This window comes from Cyprinodon tularosa, unplaced genomic scaffold, assembly GCF_016077235.1.
Source record: "Cyprinodon tularosa strain WSP-4 unplaced genomic scaffold, ASM1607723v1 ctg459, whole genome shotgun sequence".
In the NCBI taxonomy this organism is placed as follows: Eukaryota; Metazoa; Chordata; class Actinopteri; order Cyprinodontiformes; family Cyprinodontidae; genus Cyprinodon; species Cyprinodon tularosa.
Genome location: NW_024039184.1, coordinates 558,006 through 584,968, shown reverse-complemented (window position 1 = coordinate 584,968; position 26,963 = coordinate 558,006). Strand labels below are relative to the sequence as shown.

General features: G+C 45.2%; 2 protein-coding genes across 4 annotated transcripts in view; one reads left to right on the top strand and one right to left on the bottom strand.

Moving 5' to 3' along the window:
- The first annotated feature begins 414 nt into the window (after positions 1-414).
- Positions 415-2,240, top strand: ankrd9 (ankyrin repeat domain 9). Its single transcript, XM_038300905.1, has one exon. The coding sequence runs from the start codon at positions 458-460 to the stop codon at positions 1,331-1,333; it is 876 nt and encodes a 291-aa protein (XP_038156833.1). The 5' UTR covers positions 415-457; the 3' UTR covers positions 1,334-2,240.
- Positions 2,241-7,288: 5,048 nt separating this feature from the next.
- The window catches only part of tecpr2 (tectonin beta-propeller repeat containing 2), a 34,123-nt gene continuing 14,448 nt past the window's right edge, over positions 7,289-26,963 (bottom strand). For 2 of the 3 annotated variants that reach the window (XM_038300884.1, XM_038300885.1), the window contains exons 11-27: positions 26,648-26,867; positions 25,403-25,637; positions 25,098-25,329; positions 24,497-24,721; positions 23,785-23,852; positions 23,596-23,711; positions 23,321-23,494; positions 22,033-22,213; positions 21,652-21,793; positions 21,288-21,513; positions 21,123-21,212; positions 20,944-21,041; positions 20,719-20,854; positions 10,867-11,015; positions 10,426-10,567; positions 10,194-10,343; positions 7,289-8,805 (exon numbers count right to left, since the gene is read on the bottom strand). In XM_038300884.1, the coding sequence (XP_038156812.1) occupies positions 8,666-8,805; positions 10,194-10,343; positions 10,426-10,567; positions 10,867-11,015; positions 20,719-20,854; positions 20,944-21,041; positions 21,123-21,212; positions 21,288-21,513; positions 21,652-21,793; positions 22,033-22,213; positions 23,321-23,494; positions 23,596-23,711; positions 23,785-23,852; positions 24,497-24,721; positions 25,098-25,329; positions 25,403-25,637; positions 26,648-26,867 (2,724 nt within the window). In that variant the 3' untranslated portion in view covers positions 7,289-8,665. The remainder of the gene's footprint in view (positions 8,806-10,193; positions 10,344-10,425; positions 10,568-10,866; positions 11,016-20,718; positions 20,855-20,943; positions 21,042-21,122; positions 21,213-21,287; positions 21,514-21,651; positions 21,794-22,032; positions 22,214-23,320; positions 23,495-23,595; positions 23,712-23,784; positions 23,853-24,496; positions 24,722-25,097; positions 25,330-25,402; positions 25,638-26,647; positions 26,868-26,963) is intronic. The other variant, XR_005282117.1, reaches the window with a different exon arrangement.

The window sequence follows — 26,963 nt, the reverse complement described above, 5'->3', positions numbered from 1 at the left end:
TGGAGAAGCTGTGGGGGCATCTAGATGCAGATTGGGTCAATAACAGGAGGAGCAGAAAGGTTAGCAGCTCCTCCTTCCCAGCTGACTGTTACATAATTCTGAGGTTTGCTCTCTGTTGAAGGACTGCTGCACCCAACAAGGTTACAGAGCCCAGATGAGCTCCAACAGGCCCACACCCACCTGTCAGGGTGACGGGTTTATGATGGAGAGCCCTCTCTCCTGATGGTAAACATATTGGGCTGCTGTCAGCTGAAACAGGAGTCTGAGCTTCTTCTGCTGCAGCAGTTAGGAGACCACTATGTTCTGTATGTGAGACACTTGACCCCCCCTCCCCTCCCTGTATCAGATTGTACTAGTACAAACATGAAGTGCGCACATGGAGCTGCATGAGGGAGGAGCTCTGCAGAGGCTATAAAGGTCTGCAGGAGGGAGCAAGAAGTTTGGACTGAGGAACAGGATGTCCATTGTTCCTCTGAAAGTGTCTCAGGGAGACACAGGCCGTCCTTTCCCGGTGATGCCGTGGCTGTCCTCCCCCCGGTGCCCCCCCCTGTCTCCGTGTCAGCGGGAGTGTGAGCGGACCGCCTTCTCCTTCTACTGCGCGGTTCGGGAACAGCTCCCGGTCTGGCTGCTGGAGGAGATGCGCAGCATGGAGGTGTTCTGCTGGGACAACGGGGGCCCCAGGGCCTTCCTGCCGTCTGAGGCGCTGCTCTACGCTATAGTGCACGACCACCATGACTATGCGCGCTACCTGCTCAACAGGTACTCCGTGGGCGCGCTCAGGGCGCCGAGCTGCAGCTTCTGCTGCTGCCCGGGCGGCGGCGCGCCGCACCTCACCGTGGCGGTGCGCTACAACCGGGTGGAGATCCTCAGCATGATGACGGAGGCGCTGAAGGACGGCGGCGGCCTGTGGAAGCGGACCGACTACCTGGACGGCTGCGCCGGCTGCGGCCACGCCGCGGACGCGGGAAAGACTGCGGTGCAGCTGGCCGTGGAGCTTTCCCACCCGGACTGCCTGCTGCAGCTGCTGATCCACGGCGCGCGGCCGGACGGCCTGGAGACGGCGCTGCAGCGGCTAGTGTCCTGCGCGCCTCCGGAGCGCCAGCAAGCGCAGCGCTGCTTGGACCTCCTGCTGCTCTTCCTGTCCGAGCCGCCGCGGCTGCCGTGGCTGCGGGCCGAGCCGCAGCGCTGGCAGGCGGTCCTGGGCAGCCGGGTGTTCAGCTGGCTCTGCGGCAGGGCCCCCTCCCCGCTGCTGCTGCAGGCGCTCAGGTGTCTGGCCCAGTCCGGGTCCGACCGCATCACTTCGCTGCCGGACTTCCTGCAGCCGCGCAGCTGACAGTGACGTCAGCTCCACAGGACTACTGCGATTGGACAGTTTGGATGTGACGTAAAAAACCTGTAAATATTCTGTAAATCTGTATATTGAAGTGAAAACTGTTTGGGTCCTGGTTGGGCTTTAACCCGGATCTAGTTATCTGATTGGTTGGAGGAAGATGGACTGGAACTCCTCACCTCTGGCCCATTCAGCCCCTTTACTCTGGTGCTCCCCAATAAACCACCTCAGATGTCACCTAACATCAGAGTCCAGATGGGATGAGTGATTCTGAATGCAGATGTTCGGTTCTGAGACCAACCAGCATCATGAAGTCCAGAGAAGCCTGCAGAGCCCTGATTGGTCAGGCTTCTGGACAGAGAGAGGTTGGACCACCTGTAGAACTAGAGCACCTAGAGAGCATGAATAGGACTAGGGCTGCAACTAACGATTCTTTTGCAATGCGATTAATCTGTCGATTATTTTTTTGATTAGTTGATTAATAATCGAATACCCAAAGGTTCCTTAAAGAAGACTTTTTATGAAATCTAACCAGGTGAAGCTAAAAATTTTCGACTTATCTGAAAAGAACAGATTGACAGAAAAATATTTATTTTCTTAAATGCAAAATGTTAATATTTTTTTAATTACAATTTTTATATAATTGCTGACCTAAGTGGGTCGCTCTGTTACCTAAATAATAATTAAATAAATATAATTGATTCCTAAATTAGTTGACGATTATTTCAATAATTGATTCATCTGATTGTTTCCGCCCTGATCAGGAAGTTCTGGCAGGATGACTCATCGACTGTCTGAATGAACGTAGCCGCTGTCTGTAAACCTGCTGTGTGAGCGCTTTAATCTGGGTCAGGTCCTTCACTGTGAACAATCCTGCTCCAATAAAGCTGATTGTAAAAGAAAGCCAGGAGAAGTCCTGTTTAGTGTGATTCATTTACTCAGCAGCTGAACACCACGCTTTGGTCTGGAACATGGAAACCCTCTAAAGCACATTCCAAAAGTTAAAGTTAAACAATCCACTGGACTTTGTTTTCCAAGTGTGATGATGTTTCGCTTCCACCCAGGAAGCTTTTTTAATTCAAAATGTCTGGATTAGTGTTTGAGTTCCAGGCTTTTATAGAGTAGCCCAACAAAGCCTTGTAATGGCCCGGGGGGTGGGGGTTTTATCTTTAGGATGCACTGAGTGGGGATGCTGAGCCTTTTGGATAGAAATGTTTCAAGTGTCAGAATAGTGGGAATAAACTAGTCAAAGTGAAGATTTCAGCTCAGAGATGCTCCAACAACAGATGTTCTGCACTCAGAACTGGAAGCTAAAGGCACCGTTGTCCGAAATGTGTTTACAATCAAATCAATTCAGCATTTCCAAAAAAGTTAAAAGACAATTCACTGGACTTTGTTTCCAAGTTTGAAGACGTTTCTCTTCCCATCCAGGAAGTTTTTTCAATCCAAAATATCAGAAATAGCGAATTGTGAACCTTCTGGTCCTGTTTTGGACAAAGAAGACAGGTGGTTTGAGAGGCGTGTGAAGGAAGCCATCTATGTTAGGAAAAACCAACCTTAAACACAGGGGTTGGACTGAGATTTCAGCTTTCAAAAACCTACAATGCAGCGAAAAATCTGATTCCTTCCCGTTATCATCGTAACCTCCAACCCCTTTACAGGAGAGCAGAAGACCTCGCCTGTTCAGCCGGGCCAACAATTCCCTTTAACGACCCCTTTCAGAGACATAGACAAGTATGGGGCATTGCAGGCTAACAAAGAACCCAAATAACCCCCATTCCAAAGGGGGGGGGACCCGTTCATCTGTTTCTATTTGCATGTTTTCTAAACAAAAATAAGGCTTTGTTGGGCTACTGTATAAAACCTGTAACTCAACACTATTGCTGACATTTTGAATTGAAAAAGCTTCCTGGGGCGTGCAGGTGGCGCAGTGGTTAGCTCTCACGACCTATGTATGGTGGCTTTAGTACTCGATGCGGCCGACTCGGCTTTGAATCCAACCTATGGTCCTTTGCCACATGTCTCTTCCCCTCTCTCATACCTGCTTTCCTGTCAGCCTACTGTCGAAAAAACAAGCCACTAGTGCCGTTAAAAAAATAAATAAAAATACAAATCTCCCTGGATGGGAAGAGAATTCAGTACCATCCCATTTTGCAAGAAATGATTGGCGGAGAACCATCAGATCAATACTGACTGTTCGTCTCCTTTACTTGAAGCCACAAACAAGAGGATTAAGGAGGAGTTTTCCCTGTAGTTGATTTAGTTGTAACAGTTTTCATCCTATAATACAGTTTTAATTTGTTTTATGAATGGATAGGCCAGTTTTTATTAGTTATTATCATTTTAATAATGCTGAGTTTCGGTGTAGTTATTTTTCCACTTTAATTCATTTTAAGGCCAGAATTCAAAAACCTTTGTTTTATTTATAAAATTATGTTTGAATAAATTCAACACAAGATACTGTTTTAAGAAACGTGTTCAATTTCTGCTGACTAACTCTTTTAAGCCATGTGTAAAGAAAACCTCTTTTCACAGCAGTATATATACACTATATTGCCAAAAGTATTTGCTCACCTGCCTTGACTCACATATGAGCTTAAGTGACATCCCGTTCCTAATCCATAGGGTTCAATATGACGTCGGTCCACCCTTTGCAGCTAGAACAGCTTCAACTCTTCTGGGAAGGCTGTCCACAAGGTTTAGGAGTGTGTTTATGGGAATTTTTGACCATTCTTCCAGAAGCGCATTTGTGAGGTCGCACACTGATGTTGGACGAGAAGGCCTGGCTCTCAGTCTCCGCTCTAATTCATCCCAAAGGTGTTCTATCGGGTTGAGGTCAGGACTCTGTGCAGGCCAGTCAAGTTCATCCACACCAGACTCTGTCATCCATGTCTTTATGGACCTTGCTTTGTGCACTGGTGCACAGTCATGTTGGAAGAGGAAGGGGCCAGCTCCAAACTGTTCCCACAAAGTTGGGAGCATGGAATTGTCCAAAATGTCTTGGTATGCTGAAGCATTCAGAGTTCCTTTCACTGGAACTAAGGGGCCAAGCCCAGCTCCTGAAAAACAACCCCACACCATAATCCCCCCTCCACCAAACTTTACACTTGGCACAATGCAGTCAGACAAGTACCGTTCTCCTGGCAACCGCCAAACCCAGACCCGTCCATCAGATTGCCAGATGGAGAAGCGCGATTCGTCACTCCAGAGAACGCGTCTCCACTGCTCTAGAGTCCAGTGGCGGCGTGCTTTACACCACCGCATCCGACGCTTTGCATTGCACTTGGTGATGTATGGCTTGGATGCAGCTGCTCGACCATGGAAACCCATTCCATGAAGCTCTCTGCGCACTGTTCTTGAGCTAATCTGAAGGCCACATGAAGTTTGGAGGTCTGTAGTGATTGACTCTGCAGAAAGTTGGCGACCTCTTCGCACTATGCGCGTCAGCATCCGCTGACCCCGCTCCGTCAGTTTACGTGGCCTACCACTTCGTGGCTGAGTTGCTGTCGTTCCCAAACACTTCCATTTTCTTATAATACAGCTGACAGTTGACTGTGGAATATTTAGGAGCGAGGAAATTTCACGACTGGATTTGTTGCACAGGTGGCATCCTATCACAGTTCCACGCTGGAATTCACTGAGCTCCTGAGAGCGACCCATTCTTTCACAAATGTTTGTAAAAACAGTCTGCATGCCTAGGTGCTTGAATTTATACACCTGTGGCCATGGAAGTGATTGGAACACCTGATTCCAATAATTTGGATGGGTGAGCAAATACTTTTGGCAATATAGTGTATATATATATATATATATATATATATATATATATATATATATATATATATATATATAGTTTTATCTTTTGGTTCTGGATAGTCTTGGTTTTTTGTTAGTTTTAGTGAACTATAATAACCCCACTCAGGGTGTCAGCATGAAAACCCCAGAATGTTAATGAATCTTAAAAGAGGACCTACATGAAGATCAAACTAAGAGGAACTTGATCTTTAATACTATTACTATCTACAGCAACCCGTTTAACAGAAACACTTATTTTCCCTTGGGATCAATAAAGTCGTTTTGAACAGAGATGCACATTCGTGGTGTATGTAAACTTCAGAGCGGTGCTGTAGGTACAGTGAGGAAAATAAGTATTTGAACACCTCTCTATCAGCTAATTCTGACCCTCACAGACCTGTTAGTCTGTCTTCAAAATGTCCACCTCCATTCCATTTATTATCCTGAGTTAGTTGCACCTGTTTGAGGTGGTTAGCTGCAGAGACACCTGTTCACCCCATACAATCAGGAAGAATCCTCCTGCCTAAACCAGCACACGTCAAGGCCCGTCTTTAGTTTGCCAATGACCATCTGGATGATCCCGAGGAGTCATGGGAGAAAGTCGTGTGATCAGATGAGACCTTTTTGTTCATAATTAGGGCTGGGTATTTTCATCCTGAATCGATTGGATTTTGATTCATACAGTTCTAAATCGATTAATTTTGATTCGATCAGTTTTTACAATAATGAAAGTGGTTCAACTGTGTTTCAAAACCCTCATGTATGAAACATGTCATATTAAACACAAAGTGCAAACTTGTAAATCGGACAGTTTAAACTTGAGACGTGAACAAAACTGTCTCAAAAGTGCAAACTTGTTTGTGAAAAGTGAAAAAGCCTCAATCGAGCAAGCAGACGTGACACAGTGGGGAAACAGCAGATATGCATGAGCTACATTATCTCCACTGCACAAACCATATTTGTAGCGTTGTCTGTAACAACTACAGGGTGTTTGCTGGTCAGCCTCCATTTGATAATGTCTTTAATCACCCTATTAGCTATATTTGCAGCTGTCTGGCTTGAAGTATTTGAATGCACCTTTCCTGCTCATCTGAATGTGAACGTCACGCAGGTCACTATAAAACGAATCGATCTAATTTCATAGACATTGATTTTGCAAAAATGTAAAGGAATCGATTCAAAATCAATTAAATCAATTTTTTACCTAGCCCTATTCATAATTCCACTAACTGAGTTTGGAAGAAGAAGAATGATGAGAACCATCCCAAGAACACCATCCCTACTGTGAAGCATGGGGGTGGTAGCATCATGCTTTGGGGCTGTTTTTCTGTACATTGAACAGGGCGACTGCACTGTATAAAGGAGAGGATGACTGGGGCCATGTATTGCCAACTTCTGGGGAACAACTTCCTTCCCTCAGTTAGAGCATTGAAAATGGGTGGAGGCTGGGTCTTCCAGCATCACAATGAGCCGAAACACACAGCCAGGATAACCAAGGAGCGGCTCTGGAAGAAGGTTCTGGTGTGGCCTAGCCAGTCTCCAGACCTAAACCCAATAGAGAATCTTTGGAGGGAGCTCAAACTCTGTGTTTCTCAGCCCAAAAACCTGACTGATATAAAGAAGATCTGTGTGGAGGAGTGGGCCAAAATCCCTCTTGCAGTGTGTGCAAAACCCGGTGAAAAACTACAGGAAATGTTTTTGACCGCTGGAACTGCAAACAAAAGCTACTGTACCAAATATTAACATTGATGCTCTCAGGTTTTCAAACACTTACTTGCAGCTGAATCATACAAATAAATAATTAAAAGATCATACATTGTGATTTCTGGATTTTTTTTTTAGATTATGTCTCTCACAGTGGACATGCACCTACAAGGACAATTTCAGACCCCCCCCCCCCCCCCCCCCCCCCCCCCCCATGATGATGTCTAAGTGGGAGAAGTTACAAAACAGCAGGGTGTTCAAATACTTATTTTCCTCACTGTAATTGGAGTTTTGGGGAGCAGCAGGATGTGCTGACCCAGTCAGACCTGTCAGAGCGATGAGGAAACAAACCGATTATCAGGTTACATTATATTTTACTCATATGTTCCCTAAATGGCTTTAGTTAAACAAGAACTACAGCAGAACCCCTTCAGGATGTAATACAGTGTCTGGAGGATCTGGGTTTTAGTTCTGGAACCGCCCAAGTTTATTTCATTTACAGAAAGTCTTAAACTCGTTCAGTGGTGATGCAACAAAAAAGGACAAACAGGCTTAAAGTCTGAGATTCAAAGTCTGAAAGACGAAAGAAAGGGAGCGTAGAAGTTCATCTCTGTGAGTAAGAGGGAGGCAGTAAGACTGGGAACCTGGTTTAGACTGGGAACCTGGTTCACGCTGGGATCCTGTTTCAGATTGGGAACCTGGTTCAGACTGGGAACCTGATTCACACTGGGATCCTGGTTTACACTGGGATCCTGGTTAAGACTGGGAACCTGGTTCAGATTAGGAGCCTGGTTCAGACTAGAAACCTGGTTCAGACTGGGATCCTGGTTCAGACTGGGGACCTGGTTCAGATTGGGGACCTGGTTCAGATTGGGGGCCTGGTTCAGACTGGGATCTTGGTTCAGATTGGGAACCTGGTTTAGACTGGGACCCTGGTTTAGACTGGGATCCTGGTTCAGATTGGGAACCTGGTTCAGACTGGGAACCTGGTTCAGACTGGGATCCTGGTTCAGATTGGGAACCTGGTTCAGACTGGGAACCTGGTTAAGACTAGGGTCCTGGTTCAGATTGGGAACCTGGTTCAGACTGGGAACCTGGTTTAGACTGGGATCCTGATTCAGATTGGGAACCTGGTTCAGACTGGGAACCTGGTTTAGACTAGGATCCTGGTTCAGATTGGGAACCTGGTTCAGACTGGGAACCTGGTTTAGACTGGGATCCTGATTCAGATTGGGAACCTGGTTCAGACTAGGAACCTGGTTCAGATTGGGAACCTGGTTCAGATTGGGAACCTGGTTCAGATTGGGAACCTGGTTTAGACTAGGATCTGGGTTTAGACTGGGAACCTGGTTCAGACTGGGAACCTGGTTTATTGTGCAGCTTAAACCAAGGATTGTTTCCCTCTCTAGAGTTAGAGGTTGAATGCAGCAGCAGCCAAGAAAGAAGGATTAGAAACAGTTTAAAAGGACTTAGTCAGGCTCCACTAAGCTAAACTTAACGATTTAATGTCTCATTCAACTCGCTTCATAAATCCTGGATAACTAAAAGAAACCAGCTGGAACTGGTCTGGAGTTAAATAAAGTTAAAGTGCTTCCTACTAGAAAAATAAAATTAACTTCCCTTCATGTAACACCTGTTTTTCCCCCCTGTGCAGCAGACATAACAGGATGTGATGTCATCTGCCTTCTCAGAGTTGGTCCACCAGTGAAGCAGGTCTGTTCCTTTCTGGCTGAGAGTAAAGGTTATCGATGGGAGGAGCCATAGCAGTGACATCACAGCATCCTTCTGAGCCGAGCCAGTCCGGATCCCAGCGGCAAACAGAGATGATGTCAGCGGTCAAATGAGCTCCCATTCATCTTCAACATCTTCGGGGCCTGAGGGTGGGGGGGCAGTGGGTAACTGAGGGAGGAGCTTAGTCAGCCGACGGCACAATCCTCCAGCGGGAGTCACCGCCCACAACTCCTCCTCTGGAGTCACTGTGAAGAGAGGCGGGAGACATCAGGCCGTTTTAGCTCCTGGCCGTTTTAGCACCGTCTGCACACCTCTCAGATTACATAACAACTTCTTACAGGTCAGTTTCATGTTATATAAGATACATCATAGGCTCATTAGCACACAGTGTATGCCCAGGGTGATTAGGTTTGGGGGGGTATTTATTTATTTTTTTTTACACAGAGCCCCATTGGTTTGAAAGGGTCACAGTGGCCTAGTATCTATTGATGATCACAGGATGAAGCAGTCTGTCACAGGCGGAAAATTTGCTCCCTGGCAGATTCAGCCGTCAAAAACTACACTGTTTGACATTTTCAATCGTAGCACGCAGCTACAGCTCACACTGTATGGCGAAACCGCAGGGTTTAAAAGTCCACGATGTATGTTCTCACACTATGCGACCCGATGCTCTGATGCGATCTACCTGCTCACACTGTACGTCGAAAAACCAGGTGGGACTCAGCTCCGCAGTGAGATGGTGCTGCTCGGACTCGTCTATCCGGAAGCCAATCCAGTAGAAGAGGAATATGAAGCTCGCTAGAGTGAAACGCGCTGCATTAGCAATTTGTGCAATTTTGTGCTAAAATCCCTAAAAAGAAAAGACAACAATGTATTTTAACAAAGATTTGGCTGAGCAAACGTGGCTACTACGGTCAATTTAACAGAAAGAACTCAGTTTCACTCATTGCATCGCCGCCAAGCTGCTGAATCCTTGTTTGCGCACTGAGGGATTTGTCCACGACCACCTTACGACGGCCAACTGAATTTCAAACATGTTTGATTTTCTCCCGACATCACGATTCCTGATGGGGAGGAGGTCGTTAGAGGCTGATCGCCCCTCGTTACCCCCTGTACACTACACCATACACCATCAGGCTGACAGTCGGCCACAAAAGGGCAAAAAATCGTACAGTGTATGCCCGGGTTAATGAGTTTAAAGGGGACCAGTCCACCTAGCAGTGATGTTTCTAGACTGTGGGGGATCAAGAGGACCTGGAAGCACCCAGGGATGCTCAGGAAGAACATGCAATCCCCACACAGAAGGGACCTAGGACTGTCTAGCTGTGGAAAAAAAGTGACGATAAAAAAAGGAACAGACTGAATCTGTCAGGGAGCAAATATTTTCCCCAGCCCTGCACAACGATTTGATCCTTTCACATTAAGTCCGGACACATGCCTGTTCTTTAGCCTGAGGAGCCAACGTTAATGCTGCACTCTGTATGTGGGGCGGCTGTCACAGAGAACAGATGCTTTTGTTTTCCTGAAATCTCTTATTTCTATAGCAGCTGTTCTGGTACCAAATTCTACTTCAGGCTATTCTACAGCTTTAGTTGTGTCTCATAAAATGTTCGAATGGTAGAAAGTGTGTTACCAGTAAACCAGTTAGTGTTTCCAGGAATCTTCTTCCAGTAATCTCCAGCGGGGTTCCGGTTGGATATTCCATAACGCCGAGCAAGCTCTCCGTTTACACACCGAACCCAGACGGTCTGACAGCTGACGACCAGCTGACTGACAGCCAGACCTGCCAAACAGACACAGACATATCCTAGAGACAGAACAAACAGATAACCCACCCGGAAGACAGCAGTCAGGGAGAGGAGTACCTGGTACCAGGTCCCAGTCGGTCCCAACAGGCATCTCCTCACTGAGCCCAGTTCTGACAAATACACTTCCCCTGTTGTCCAGAGCCCAAAGGAGACGATCATTCGGACTGGTCTGGATACTGACCAGCTGTACTCCTACTGGCTGCAAAAACATGACAGGTCACACATAGTCCAGCGCCGTCCTCACTGTAGATCTACATCTGATTCGGATGGATTAGCATGCTAACAGAGAAGAGCTCTCTGGGATGAAAATACAAACCAGGACCGGAAACAGCTGGAAATGTTAGGAGACTGGAGGAGAAGATTTACGATGCAGTCTAAGGATCCGACAGAAAATCACCATCTTTTCTATCAATCGATCCGAAAGGAGCGCCGCTAAAATCCAGACACCTCTCCTACCGCCTGGAACAAAGCAGCTCTGCTCATGGACACACGGCTTACCTGTGAGGGAGGTTCGATATAGATCCAGGCGGGCATCATCATGCTGGCGTTCAGCGGCTGAGTTCCCACTCTGAAGTAGACCAGTCCTCGACTGTCCACAGCCCAAACGTTCTGGCTGCCACAGCTGATGCTAACCAGGCGAACACTTCCTGAAAGTCAAACAGCAGCAGAAAACACTACCTAAGCAAACCTTCATCCTCAGCAGTTCAGCTGTAGTGGGACGTTTTACCATCTTTTACATTTATATAATAAACTTCAAGTTACATTAAGTTTTGTTCAGAGGCGTAAAAATTCAGGCAATAACCAATGTACACTGAGGGGTTGGGTGAAAATGGATCAGCGCCAGAACCTCAGGGTCACTCTACGCTATTCTAACAGGAAAATTAACGAGCACAAAGTCCATATTTTGGGACAAACTATACTTTCCTACAGCCTTTGCTAACAAATAAACACATACCGGTATATATAAAGCGGGTATCAGAGAGGGGGAGAGACATGCGGAAAAAGGACCACAGGCCAGATTTGAACCGAGGTCACGTCGAGGACAAAGGCATAAATATATGGGTTGTGTGCGCTAACCACTACACCACTTGCACGCCCACAAATAGACACATATATGTAAGAATCCATCTAGGTAAAAGGTATAGTGGATAAAATTCTTTCAGGTTTGAGTTCAGAGGCGAACATCTTTTCCATTGTCATTACTTACAAATTTTTATTAATAATCATTCTGCATAAAATTGATAATTACAAGAACTAAAATCTACATAAATGATTTTTATTAAAATAATTATTCATCTATGATTTCAATGAAGACTCCTAGATGACTTATAGAGACGCATAATTTTCTCTTTACCCCATAAAACACAAAATCTAGTTCTGAAAAGAGCATAAATTCTGTATTTATCATATTTAATGTTAGGATATTGATGATGTATAATTAACCAGTGTTTTTGTTGTCAAGTAATTGTTAATATATGAAAAATTAAAATGTTTTAAATATTCCACTTCAGAGTATTGCTGCTGCCACGGTCTGTATTAAGGGAAAAAATGGTGGGAGTGGCCAAAGGGCTGGCCAATGATTGGCTAAGGGTGGCCATGGCTACCCCTGGCCCACCCATCTAGCTCTGTCCCTGGTTCTGAGTGCTTTAAACACTAATGGTCTCTAATGTGAGCCATTTATCTGTGTTTCCCTTCCACCTTACATATTAAATATGTCCACATAGCCGCTACAAACAAGATCCATTACATCTCTGGTAATCTGTAATCTGCTAGACTAAAAGTTAAAACTGAAAACAGCTAATGCTAAGCCAGCAGCTGCCATTTATCTGATCAGATCGATTTAAAATTTTCTATCTACGGAAAACCAGCTGATTGCGTCGACTCATTGACTCTTCAGCAATCCCTCACACTAAGCATGCTTGTAGCGACAGTGGAGAGGAAAAACTCCCTTTGAACAGGAAGAAACCTCCAGCAGAACCGGGCTCAGTGTGAGCGGCCATCTGCTGAGGCCGACTGGGATTCAAGGAGACAGAAGCAGACATAGAAAAAGAAGCATAGATACATTCAGGAGGAGAGAATCCTACACAGTGTGTGACTGGATGCAATCAGCTGGATTACCTCACATAGAAAACTGTATTCATGTGTTAGAAAAGGTGAGACCAGACCTATATTTAAATATTGTTCGAAAATGAATTTAGAAAGAATGGGAAAAAAAAAAAATTCAGCCAGTAGTCGTGCAGAAGGCTCACAGGCCCATAGAGCCAAAGCCCTGCAGCTGAAGCTACAGCTGAACGTTGCTCTACTCATGGCCTGAGGGGCTGAATGCAGATGCACGCCATTCCAAATAAAAACCAGCATTGTTTTTTTCTTTCACTTTGTTCTGCACTTCCTTGTCTATGTCTCTGACATCACATCCATTTAAGAAATACCTCGAATTTTGGTTTTATTCTGACCAAATGTAAAAAGTAGAATCAAGTAATCGAAATATTTTTGCAACAAAATGAACATAATTCCATCCATTTTCCGTCACGCTTATCCCAGAGGCGGAATCCACCCTGGACAGGTCTCCAGTCTGTCGCAGGGCAACACAGAGACGAACAGGGCAAACAACCATTCACAAACACACTCACTTAAGGAGAAATTAGAGAAGCCATTTAACCTAACAGTTATGTTTTTGGACTGTGGGAGGAAGCCGGAGTACCCGGGGAGAACCCTTGCATGGAGACTCCATGCAGAAAGACCCTGGGCCGAGAAACAAACCCAGAACCTTCTTGCTGCAATGCAGAAGTGCTACCCACTGCTCCACTGAGCAGCCCGTTCGTATGGATCAGTCTGAATCAATGAGTTTTAACTTTATTTCTAAGAAAATCTTACTGCATCTGGTAGCAGATAGAAATGTTTGGCTGCCTGCAGACTGTGCAGCACAGGCTGTACAAACAGCCTGCAGCTCCGCTGACTGAGTGCTTGTTGTGTAATCTGATCATTAGGAGCTAATCAGCTGCTCTCTCATGGCTGAAGTGTCACCAGGCATGTTTCTGCATCTGCTGACAGGAGTTACAGATAGCTGCTAGTATGGAAACAGCAACAGAGTTCGGAGGTGATGGAAATGGAAATATCTGGTCCCTCTACACCCCTTTAGCTTTAGTCGGGATTAATTCAAAAAATGAGTGCAACACTGGAAAGCTTGTGTTTGAGTCGCTGATACATGGTGCAGCGAAGCAGTCAGACGCTCAGCCGTTCTAAGGTCGTGTAAACAGAGTTTTATCTCCTGCTCGTTGGACTCTGGTACGCTGCAGTCCTTCCATGCTTTCTACCTATATAGATACTGGTTCTCCCCCAGCTTTATGAACACCTTTCTAACCTTTACCTCCCGCTGATCAGATCATGTCCTGTTCAGTTAATCAAAAGGGACTGAGCTGTCCAAAAACATGAGCTCTGTAGCAGTAGAAATGGAGCCTCGCCATCTGGGATTCCATTCCTGACCTTTGACCCTTGCTGCAGGTCCCCCTGCCTCATCTCTCTACCTGCTAACTGATTACTGTGAAACAGCTTATTTAAATCATCAATTTAAAATGTGGTCTGATATGGGTCTCTGTTCTATGATCTAAACTGTATCTCTCCTAGGGGGTGAATACTTTTTTTCTCAGTACAGTCTGACTGATCGGACAGCTGGGTTTCTGATGGGGACACACCAGGCTGAGCGTCCACAACATGCAGTCGGAGAGGAGAGGTCAGGCCACCATGTGATCTCTGATAATGAGAAGAGCAGAGGGACTATAAACAGATCTGACCTTTCTGCTGTGTTATACTATCTCTGGCACAGCAGGACCACTTGACGGACGCCCACAGCTGAGTCTGAACGTAGCCGGCTCAGTCTGTGTCTCGCTGAGAGCTGAACAACTCCGCCAGAAAACAAAATAGTGATTATTTTTGACTAATATTGTGACTGCTATGTCATTTCGATTTTCCTTTGCACTGACCACCAGTTTGGAGATATTTGATGAACAAGGTTCAGTTTTTTGTGACCTTGAGAGCTGCATTGTAAGCTCCTGGTGAAAAATGGCTTACTTCTACTCACATGCATGGATCTGCATGCCAGCTGCAACTCTCTAGGTGGCGGGAAACTCACTGCAAGCATATTACTGCCCCCTAAAGGGCTGCAGCCACTAATTTACTGTATTTCTCTAGTTAAATGTTATGCGATCAAAATTGAGTGCCAACTTGATTTCAAAATTGCATTTTGTTTAATTGCGATTATATTGCAAATTCAATTAATTGCCCAGCCCTAGTCTCTGTGACAACGGTCCTTGGCTTAAGCTCAGCGGTGAAGCGTCCTGAAGTCAATCAGAGACCCAGGACTCATTTGTGTTGTAACATAACCACTGTTATTTTTCTCTTTTTGTATAAAGTGCATTAAAGTGTACCGATGAAAAACTGTCTTGTAGAACAGTTATGTCATTGGTAATATTTCAAATCTCCACTGGTTAAAAAAACGATGATGGGACTTAATTTCTGAATAAAAAGGGGCGTGTGTCGGCGTGCGCGCGGCTCGACAGGTGAGGAAGACGCGCACTGACAGGTCTGTGCAACGGGAGTTTTTGTCTGTTAAAAACAACTCAAAAAATAATGAAGAAAGATAAAACACAGAGTTTGTCCCAGCGCCGCAGATCACCGCAGATCATGTAGAAAACTGATGGGAGTTTGCACCCAGAGGACGCCGCCCGGTGCAAGGAGACACCGCCCAGGGGAAAGAAAGACGCCACGGTAGAGATCTGGACCTTATTTTTCTTTTTGGGGATTTTTGGTGGTAACACTCTTTTTCTAATCTTTTTTTTGGGGGGGTTTGTCGTTTGGACTTTTAGGCTTTAGGGTTGTTTTTGTTTGTTTTTTGCAGATATAAATTGAGACTTTGAGTTTACTTATAAATTGGTTGTGAAGGTTTTTGGGTTATAGATCTATTTATATTCGAATATTATTGAATGAAACTTTGGATTCTTGGTAGTAGGGCGATTTTTTTATTATTATTATTATCATTTTTTAAATAAATCTTTGTTTGCTAACAATTGTAACACTTTGCCTGTTTTCCTATGAAAAAACCTCCTTGAGTATTTGTGAGTTCTGCTTTTAATCAAGCTGAATTTTACAGTGTGGTCCAAAGACAGCGAGCCTGGAATTACGGTCCACTGTGATCACAGCAGATAAAACAGCCCAGACATAGAGCTGCCATCATCCATTCATGCATTTAAATAAGTAGAGGACTGCAGACCAGCTAACAGCCATGGCTGGGACAAAAGCTAAAGAATTGACGAGTGGGGGGGCCACTCAATTCATACAGTGTATGCAGTGTGTGCACGCCCGCCGACAGGGGGGGACAACCGGGCCATCTGTCCCGGGCCCAGAGTAGAGGGTAGGGGCTGAATCAGCACCCTACTTTTGCCGCAACCATGATTTTTTTTTTTTTTAAGATGTTTGTAAGGAAATTGTAGCTTTATTCTTACGTTTCATAAAATCTTTTCCTATTATTACTGTCTTTGGATTATCCACCACAGTATTAGGAAGTACCTCCACCAGCCATCCTAACGGTTTATGCCGCTGACGCAGGTGGAGACAGGAAAATACAGAACCTGAATCTTCCCCTCTGAACACAGTCAGGCAGCAGCTCCATCCCTTTAACATGAAGGGAACAGCGACTCTCACCTGAAGAAGAAACAGCTTTACATCGAACAGAACTTTAGATCGCCCTCAGCTGCAAAAGCCTGAAAAAGCGGCCATAGCTTATTTCTCACAGTTTCTGTCAAGAAGTTGTTCCCTATCTCTGCAAGATGAAGTTGTATTTAACACCGGACCAAAGGGTATTGCAAATAGGTTGAGAAGTTTCAATCAATCCAATTAATTTAAATATTACATATAATAACAGCAAAAGTTTCCAATGTGCTGTACATAACAAATAATAAACAATAACACAACACATACATAAACACAATACAACAATAAAATAAATAAACTAAAAAGGACACAGAGGACTACAAAAACTACACGTTGTTAAAAACCAAAGTGTAAAAGTGGGTCTTAAGACGAGACTTAAAACACTCCACCATAGAGGCAGTCTGTATATGGAGGGGTGAAGTATTCCAAAGTCTGGGGCCAACTACAGAAAAGGCTCTGTCCCCTCTGGTTTTAAGCCTCGTCTTAGGCACTATTAACTGAGGATGGCCCTCAGACCTCAGAGCACGTGTTGGAGATTAAATCTGGAGGAGGTCAGTGATGTATTGAGGTGGCATCCCATTCAGGGCTCTAAACACAAACAATAAAATCTTTAAATCAATTCTAAAACGAACAGGGAGCCAGTGCAAAGACGCAAAATGGTTTGTTTGACCATTGTTTGACCAAGTTGGACCAACGTGTGCATGCCGCATCCACGGCTGCAACAATGCTGCAGTGGCGGTGAATATAAAGACAATCTGTACAGCCTTAAAGGCTTGAGAAAATTTTTGAGCATAACATTTGCTGGTCCAAATTAAACATGTCACACATGTAGAAATCTATAAATGGGATTAATTGCGACTGGAACAGGTATGGAAAGCCAAATTTGCCGCAGATCTCATAAAATGAAAAATGGAAATATCTCTATTTGAAAATGTAAACATTTAAACGTTACCTGAGATTCTTGAATTAAATAAATAAGTATATATATTTTTTTATCCTTAATAAATAAATGACTTTAAACTCAGAATTCTGACTTTAATCTCAGAATTCTGACTTTAAACTCAGAATTCTGACTTTAATCTCAGAATTCTGACTTTAAACTCAGAATTCTGACTTTAAACTCAGAATTCTGACTTTAATCTCAGAATTCTGACAGCTAACAAACATGTTAGCATCAAGCCATAGGAATGTCTGTTTTAGAGACTAGCTCTCTTGTTTTAATGACGTGCTGCTCCTCCATTAATGAGGGGTCCCCTCGGGCACGTAAAAAGTTGCCTAATTCCGTCATTTTCCACCAACTTCTTCCTTCATAGTGCCCATCTACATCAAAATCGAAAATTCTGAGATTTAAGTTAGAATTCTGAGATTAAAGTCAGAATTCTGATTTTTTTCTCCCATACTACACTGAAATAAAATTTAAAAATCAGTTAACTTTTTTTTTTTTTTCAGTGGCCCTATTCCTCTTCCGTAGTATATACACTACATACAAAGTTTGAATTGATGGGCCTCGACTCGTCAACTCTGCCCAGCCAAGGCTGTCCTCCGTTGGCCTGAGGATATATATATATATATATATATATATATATATATATATATATATATATATATATGTCCTCAGGCCATATATATGGCCCGGTGGTCCCCCGCTGTTGGCGGGCATGGAGGACTGTACTACACTACACTATATAAAATTATTGAGGCGGTAAGTGAGACACTTTGCCAATAGAAATAGACAATTTACATTTAAAATAAGAAAAAAACGGGGTGTGCAGGAGGCACAGTGGTTAGCACGTGCGACCCATGTACGGAGGCCTTAGTTCTCGATGCAGCTGACCCGGGTTGCATTGCCTTATTTCAAGTGCATATTATCTAATCATCTTATTTTAGAATAAAAAAATACTCCATTGGCAAATCATCTTATTTACCAGCTCAAATGAAGGCTAAATAAACCTTATGTAAGGAAAATTTCCTTTTTTCTAGATCACTTTTGCAGTGTATACATTATTGTTCTAAAATGTCTCAGGTTGGCCTTTACTTAGAGCAGTCTAATAAGATGATCTGCTGATAGAGTATTTTTACCCTTAAGATAGGCTAATTAGATATTATGCTCTTGAAACAAGGTAGTGGATTTATTTTGTTCCAATTTTAAACATAAATGTCTCACTAAGCTGCTCCACTCAAGGGATTCAAGATAAGTGGACTTTCTTATATTCATTCTTTGCAGGGTAAACATCAGAGCAAAGGGTTTTTCAGTTGGGAGGCTGAGAAGCACCATGTGCCCAACAGGGCTGAATCTCTTTGAATGTGATCTAGATCGGTTCTTCTCAACTCGGCGTGTTACATCAGGACTGACATGGAGCGGAAAGTTACAGCTGAACCTCAGCTGTTAAGGCAGGAAGTACAGTTCTAAATTAAAACCAGTGAGGTGGTTCTCACTCACTAAAGACTGGCCTCCAGCTTTTCAGTAGAAGCTGGTATTTTATCAGACAGACCAACAAACAGAGCGTGTCTCTGAAGAGGAATGAAGATAAATGTTTTAAACATTTTATAAAAAATATCTTAAATAATGAGGCAGCGCCGTCCACAGCCATCTTTCACTGCAGCGACAGCTGGATGCGGCTCCGGAGAACAGGAGGATTAACCTCCAACCCAACCTCAGCTCCTCTACAGCCTCTAACAGGTTTTCTTCCATCCTTCCATCAGCATCCCCACAGCATGCTGCTGCCACTGTCATGTTTCACCATGATGAGGAGAATTTATGACTATTTTTGCATGAAAGCAGGAATATTTATTTTTAGTCTCATCTGAACTAAGCCACGTGTGATAGGAAGGAGGGCTAATGTTAGCACCTTGCTAGAAAGGAGGGCTAATGTTAGCACCTTGCTAGAAAGAAGGGCTAATGTTAGCATGGTGCTAGAAAGGAGGGCTAATGTTAGCACGGTGCTAGAAAGGAGGGCTAATGTTAGCACGGTGCTAGAAAAGGAGGGCTAATGTTAGCACGGTGCTAGAAAAGGAGGGCTAATGTTAGCACAGTGCTAGAAAGGAAGGCTAATGTTAACACGGTGCTAGAAAGGAGGGCTAATATTAGCATAGTGCTAGAAAAGGAGGGCTAATATTAGCACAGTGCTAGAAAAGGAGGGCTAATGTTAGCACGGTGCTAAAAAGGAGGGCTAATATTAGCACAGTGCTAGAAAAGGAGGGCTAATATTAGCACAGTGCTAGAAAAGGAGGGCTAATATTAGCACAGTGCTAGAAAAGGAGGGCTAATATTAGCACGGTGCTAGAAAAGGAGGGCTAATGTTAGCACGGTGCTAGAAAGGAGGGCTAATGTTAGCACGGTGCTAGAAAGGAGGGCTAATATTAGCACGGTGCTAGAAAAGGAGGGCTAATGTTAGCACGGTGCTAGAAAGGAGGGCTAATGTTAGCACGGTGCTAGAAAGGAGGGCTAATATTAGCACGGTGCTAGAAAAGGAGGGCTAATGTTAGCACGGTGCTAAAAAGGAGGGCTAATGTTAGCACGGTGCTAGAAAGGAGGGCTAATATTAGCACGGTGCTAGAAAAGGAGGGCTAATGTTAGTACGGTGCTAGAAAGGAGGGCTAAGGTTAGCACAGCGCTAGAAAGGAGGGCTAATGTTAGCACGGTGCTAGAAAGGAGGGCTAATATTAGCACGGTGCTAGAAAAGGAGGGCTAATGTTAGCACGGTGCTAGAAAGGAGGGCTAATGTTAGCACTTTGATAGCAAGGAGGGTTAATATTAGCACTGTGATAGAGGAAGGATATTGTTAGCATGGTGATAAAAAGGAGGGCTAATGTTAGCACTGTAAAACCAAGCAGGGCTAATGTTAGTAAGATAATAGCAAGGAAGGCTAATGTTAGCACGTTTATTCCAGGTGATGGACCCTTTAAAAAGTGGTAGAAAACATGAATCTATGGCTGATAAAATAAATGCAGTAAAGGTTTTGGCTCCAGCTGAACAAAGCGTTTAAAAGCAGGTGCAGAGCCTTGGAGAGGATGTGACCATATGGATGGAAACAACCTCCGTAAGGCCGGGCATACACTGTACCAGTATTTTGCCCTTTAGAGGCAGATTCACCAAACAATGTTTTGGATGGGGCCGAGTTTCAGCCTCTGTGTCGTGTCGTGTCGTGTCGTATACAGCAGGTAATGAGGGATGATCAGCCTCTCACGGCCACCTCCCCATCAGGAATCGTAAGGTCAGGAGAAAATGAAAGATGTTTGAAATATAGTCGGCCCTCCTGAGGTGTCCATGAGCAAATCCTGCTGTTGAAGCAGAGCTACGAGCCGATTTACCGGAACCTCACAAACTGTGCATGTGCAAACAAGGAGTGTGGCTTTTATACGTACAGTGTGAGCAGGTAGATCATCAGTAGATCTTATTAAAAAATAATTTATGTAGATTTTAGTTCTTGATCATCAGAGCGTCGGGTTGTACAGTGGAAGAACAGAGCTGTGAACTTTTAAACCCTGCGGTTTAGTCGTACAGTTTGAGCTGTAGCCAATCATAACGATTAAAAACATCGTACAGTGGATGCCCAGACTTAGGGGCCACAGTTCAGAAAACAAAGTGTTTGATCTAATCTGGAAATCAATAATCCATCAGAGGAGCTTAGCAGGCTTTCATACCCAGCTGGCTGAGGTCCAGGAGGGTCCAGTGCAAACCGACGGGGCAGGATGGGGACAGGGTCCGAATGCTCACCTGGCCATGGATGTCAAGCCCCCACAGGGCATCATGGCAGGCGGACAGGTGGGTCATCTCCACCTGAGCCCACAGAAGACAGGGAACATCAGAGTAGCAGGCGAGGAGAACATGAGAAGATATGGACCTGGAGAGCTGATGAACAGCTTTACCTCTGGAGGTAGAGGGACAGAGGAAGGACGGAGCTCTCCGTCTCGATCCCACACACAGAACAGATCCTTCCTGCTCTGGGCCAGCCACAGGAACGTACCTGAAGGACGGTTCACACAGAGGGCTGATCAGCTCTGGCATGGAGCGCTCCAGACCCGACCTGTCTTCTGTTAGCATCTACCTTCTTTATGCGGCACAGAGGAGGATGTGATGAAGGTCCATCTGGTGGCTGAAACAGTTCCCCTCGGGACCACGTTCTGCCAAAATGTTCCTTTTGGAAACAAAAGAAAGCCGTTTTCAGAACAGAGCTGAAGGCTGCTGGAGCGCTCTGCAGAACGTCACTGACCTATGAGGTTTCCACGGGCCAGATGCAGCTGGTTCCGCCCCGATGCCACCCACACCCCAGAGGGGTTGGCACTGACCAGGCTCGGCTGGCACTGGGAGTACTGCGACAGGAAGGCCACCACCCGCTCCACGGGGCCCCTGGTTACCGTGGCAACGCTCTGTGTGGCCTGAAGCAGGGTCTGGAAGAAACTGCCTTGATCGAAGACCACGTAGTCAGAAATGCTGATCTGGAGGAGAGATGGAGAATCAGGTGTGAAACCAGAACTCGAGACCGGGTTCCATTCCTGAATCCCAGAATCCCCTGAATCTCCTGTTGATGCCTTTCAGGCCAAACGTGTTCCTCAAAACTAAAACCATGAGTGTACCTGCCACCAGTGGTCGTCGTCGCCCTGCGGTTTGGACGGACGGATGCCGGTCCGGAACCAGAGGCTCCCGCTGGCATCTAAGGCCCAGGCTATTCCTCCGCCTCCGAGAGCAATGCAGATGAGCTCCAGCCCCTGAGCCTCGCTGCAGCACAGACAAACAACCATAATAATAACACGTCTCTTTTGTATTAAAAAACTCTTAAGTGGGTAAATTAACTCTTTAAACCAAGGGTCTCATATTTGATACATGTGTTTATGAGACCTCGCCTCATCAGTGTATTATTTTTGTTCTTCACATTCCTGATTTAGGAAATAAAACCATGAGCCGAGCTGGATTAGCACCACAGTCCCACTTCAGGCATCTTAAAGCAGGAGTGGTACCTGACGGTGTCATTCTTCCAGCCATCCCCCTCACTGCAGTAGCTGTTCAGTCCTTCTCTGTAGAACAAAGCCTTGTGTTCACTCAGGGCCCAGACCACACCTGCCCTCACGCACACCTGGCTGAACACACAGGGGGAGTCCACTTTGACAGAGCGAGCGCAGGGACGCTCTATGCTCAGACCTGAAAGACACAAACAGAAGATGATGGATGGATGGATGGATGGATGGATGGATGGATGGATGGATGGATGGATGGATGGATGGATGGATGGATGGATGGATGGATGGATGGATGGATGGATGGATGGATGGATGGATGGATGATGGATGGATGGATGAATGGAGGATGGATGGATGGATGGATGGATGGATGGATGGATGGATGGATGGATGGATGGATTAATGGATGGATGGATGGATGGATGGATGGATGGATGATGGATGGATGGATGAATGGATGATGGATGGATGGATGGATGGATGGATGGATGGATGGATGGATGGATGGATGGATGGATGGATGGATGGATGGATGGATGGATGATGGATGGATGGATGAATGGATGATGAATGGATGATGGATGGATGGATGGATGGATGGATGGATGGATGATGATGATTTAGATTTTTCCAGCAGAGCAGAGCAGCAGATGAACATGAAGCAATCGGTGCTGTTTGTTGCATTTGTTTGAAGAACTGCATGTTTCAGCCAGTAAAGAGTTAAATATTGTGGCCGTGTCTTAAGAAGTTGAGGTCATCTTAACCAAAGTCAGCTCAAGCCGATCGGATTCATCCGGCTGACTGAAGTCTGGACTTTGAGAAGGCCTTTATGAACCTTGCTTGTTCCTTGTGTTTAAGTTCTGCCGGCGGATGAATCAAGTCTCTGCTACCACCCCCCCCCCCAAGATGTGGGCGTCCAGTTCTAATCTGATCTGGGGAGGCAGCTAAAGATTAGGGTGATGAAAAGGAGGTTTTCCCATTCTGAGGACACCATCAGATCACCGTCAGAAACTTACCTGAAGGTCGACAGCAAATAACATTTTTCGGATTATTCAGTTTTTATATTATATGTAAATTTAACCGATAATTTTCCAATTGTATTTTCACCTCTGTGCTGGATAAAACCATTTCCCCCCAGAGGAAGGATCATTTGGGGTTAAACTGCAGTATAGTCAGAGTTTTGTTCCTCTGTTGTTCCTTTGTAGCAAATAATGATGAATTGATTGTTTCACAGGAGAACCCTGAAGCTGCATCTTGCCTTCTGCAGACAGATGTTTAGAGACGTTACCCGTCTGTAGGTAGAGATCTCCATTGGTCCTGATGATCCAAGCAGAGTCGTCGCTCAGAGCCACGAAGGCCGTCTGCTCTGCAGCTTTATACCAGTGGCGTTTTCCTTTAACCGCTACTTTAGCGCAGGCGAACGCCGTCATGGTTTTCTGCTCCACCTTCCACAGCAAGTTACCTACCAGCAGAAAACATCTGGATGGTAACACACCTCCTCTGCAGTCCAAACTAGACAAGAATTCAGAGATAAGAGCCAGTCAGAGGGTGTGAGGAGCCCACCTGAAGGGGATAACGCCACCTGGTGGACGCTGTCTTCAAAGCGCTGCCATCGGAGTCCGGTTTCAGGAAGAGGGCTGCAGAACAGTCCTCCTTTGAAGTCCAAACACCACACATGCCTGGAGCCACGGTCCAACAGTGAGACCACTGAGATCCAATCAGGAGGTCAGAGGAGAGATGGGGGAGACTCACCTGTCCGTCACCTGTAGACTCAGTATTCCACATCCTGGTCCGGAGTATCCCATCCAGCTTTCTGCCAACTACAGAGAGGAGAGGAGAGGAGAGGAGAGGAGAGGAGAGGAGAGGAGAGGAGAGGAGAGGAGAGGAGAGGAGAGGAGAGGAGAGGAGAGGAGAGGAGAGGAGAGGAGAGGAGAGGAGAGGAGAGGAGAGGAGAGGAGAGGAGAGGAGAGGAGAGGAGAGGAGAGGAGAGGAGAGGAGAGGAGAGGAGAGGAGAGGAGAGGAGAGGAGAGGAGAGGAGAGCATTAATTCTGCACTAATCCTGTCCTGTTACTCATTAAATGTAATCAACATTTAAAGGCGAGATAAAAAAAAATTGTAAACATCTTGATGTTTATAGGTTTAGATAATCAGATAATCAGCCCCTGACTTGGTTTAAACTCTAACAGGTCGATGTTCTCCACACATCATTTCATTAACTTGACAAAATCCTAAACATTGAGGAGAACTGGAAGATCCAAACCTTTAGAAATACTTCCTCCAGATTATATTACTAGTTCAGATTTAAGATTAAACATCTAAAAACCAGCTTCATCAAACTTAGACCCAAAACTGAAAGTATTTTAACAATGTGACTTCCTGCTGTTGGCGGCATATTGATCTGTCTACTGGAGAAAATCTGGAAAAAACAAAATGATATAAATATTCTGCTTCCAGTGTTTCTCACCGCGTAAGGCCTGCTCCTCTCCTGGCTCCCCTGCTCCCTGTCTGCGGTCCTCTCTGCCTCCTTTGAGGGATCGCTGAGGCTGTTTCCTCCGCTCACAGCAGGAACAGAGTGACGGTAGATGTCTCCCTCTTCGTCGCTGGACATGCTGGGCTTCCTGTGCGGATTGGCGTCGTCGAAGGAAATCATCTGCTCCGGCATCTCAGGTGGAAGAAGAGGGTGCTCCTCCTGCTCACACAAGCAGAGGAGGTGATATGAGGCGCCTGCTCCTCAGGAACAAGCTCATCAGTTTGAAGCCGTTTATTCACAGCCATGTTCAAAGTGTTATGGTCTTGTGAAAATTAAAAACACTGATTCAACCAACCATTAAAAGCCTAAACTGGTTTCCACCACGACTCACTGGTGACATAAACAACACAGAGGGAGAAAATCCAACTCTTTAAGATCAGTCTGCATTCAGCTCTGTGGGACTAAACAAATTTTGTGTCCGATTCAACTGAAAATCCTGCCTTAGAGGTTTATCTATGTAGATAACAAGTTTATGGAAACTTCTGACCTGCCCTCTCCATGTCTTTACATATGGGTCGAAGCAGGGATGACGTACTGTCTGGGCTCTGGATGCTGGAGGGCTGCAGGGAAACTTTCTATCTTCATCTGGCTGCTGCTCCGCTCCGTCATCTTCAGCCTTCATGTAGGAGAAGGTGCATTCCAGCAGTTCATCAACATCTGGGGTTGGTGGAAGATCGTCTTCCTCAGAAACACCTCTCTGAGCACGCTCTGGGTTCTGCTCGTCCTTGGGAGCCGACAGGAGCAGAGACCCTGGATTCGGAGTGGAGCTGAGGAGAAGAAAAGCCTGTAAGAAGAGCAGCAGTAGGATAGGAGTGAGGCTGTGGATCATCAGATACACACCTAGGTTCCGCCTCCTCGCCGTCTTTCAGACCCTTTCCTGATCTGGTGTCTTCCATCTCCTGAGACTTCTGGTCATTGATATGTTGGTCTTGGCTCTCAGCATCAGGACCAATGAGGAAGGCATGGTCACTTGAAGGCGTTCCACTTTCTCCATCACTGTCCTGGACTCCAAACACTGAATCTGAGCAGCTGCCCTGATCAACATGGCTTCCAGTGCTGCGGTCTAAGGAGAGGTCTGCAAACAGACGGAGGCAGATAACATGAGCCGGAAAGGGCTGCTAAATAGGTGGCTTTTAACTAATCAAAGTTAATGATCAAAGAAAAGCAGCAGATAATGTGCATCTGTCAGGTCGTACGGGCGTGAACTTCTACATCAGCAGTCAGAAGAACCTGCTGTCATTTCTGTGAGGATCTACTGGTGAAGATTCTCAGTAATCCAGGTCACAGTCATTCCAAAAATGTTAAAAAACAATTCACTACTGTTGGGCTACTGTACATAACTTTGAACTATTTCTGACGCTATTTCTGACATTCTGAATTTAAAAAGCTTACTAGGTGGGAAGCGAAACATCTTCATACTTAGAAATGAAGTCCAGTGGATTGTTTTTTTACTTTTTTGGAATTTCTGTGATGACATATCAGGGTATTTGGACACCTCTTGTAGCATGTTGCCGTCTGATTTCAGGTTACATTTGTTTTGAACAGCAGGACCTGAGCGAGTTAGCAGGCGTTCCGAATCTCCTCCACTTCTAAACAAATTTGATAAAAAATGTTTTGATTTTAATTTATTTTGAGACCTTTTTAAATCCCTTCACACACTCGTCAGCTCCTCTTTTTGGCCTGAGAACGGATCTGGGTCTCACAGGGTGTTCAATCAGTTCTACAGTCAGAGGCAGCAGTCTAAATGTCAGAGGTTTGAGAGAATAATCTCCTTCGACGTGCCAAGTTCATATCTTTCCTCCTGTCTGGGATTTTAGCTTTTTGTAAGAAATCCGAATTTATTCCTCAGCAGAAAAATCATTATTTACCACATTTAGAAGATTTAAAAATATATTTTTCAGCTTCCATTTCCAATTCAGTTGATTGACTGTCTGACTTTTGTTAAACTTGATCATTAATATGCAGACGAGCTGAAACCCCCAGTGACCTTTTTCACCTCACTGGTTCATTTTTAACCTCTGCTGACCTTTTAAAATCGGCCACTCTGGATGAGAACAGCTCCCATGTTGGTCTGAGTTCACTTGCCTTGGTGTCTTTTCTTCTTCTTCTTCACTCTGATGGGTTTCACCACCAGTTCCTGGCGCATCCTCTCCTGGTCTATGGGGGCGCTGTAGCGCCTGCATCCCAGCTCGTAGGATGTGCTGAGGGGAGTTGTTGCTGGAGCGGCTGAACTGGGGGCGTCCCAGGCCGTCACCGAGCTGCTGCGGAAACGGGAGCTACTGAACAAAGGGCTGGACTTCATCACCTGGGCAGATAGAGAAAATAAAATAAAGATACCCTGCAGAAGTATTCACACCCCCTCATCTTTTTCACGTTTGTCAAAACATAAACAGAGCTTACA

Bases quoted from the DNA above. Each gene is read 5' to 3' on its own strand.
- ankrd9 (XM_038300905.1), top strand. From the start codon at position 458: ATGTCCATTGTTCCTCTGAAAGTGTCTCAGGGAGACACAGGCCGTCCT.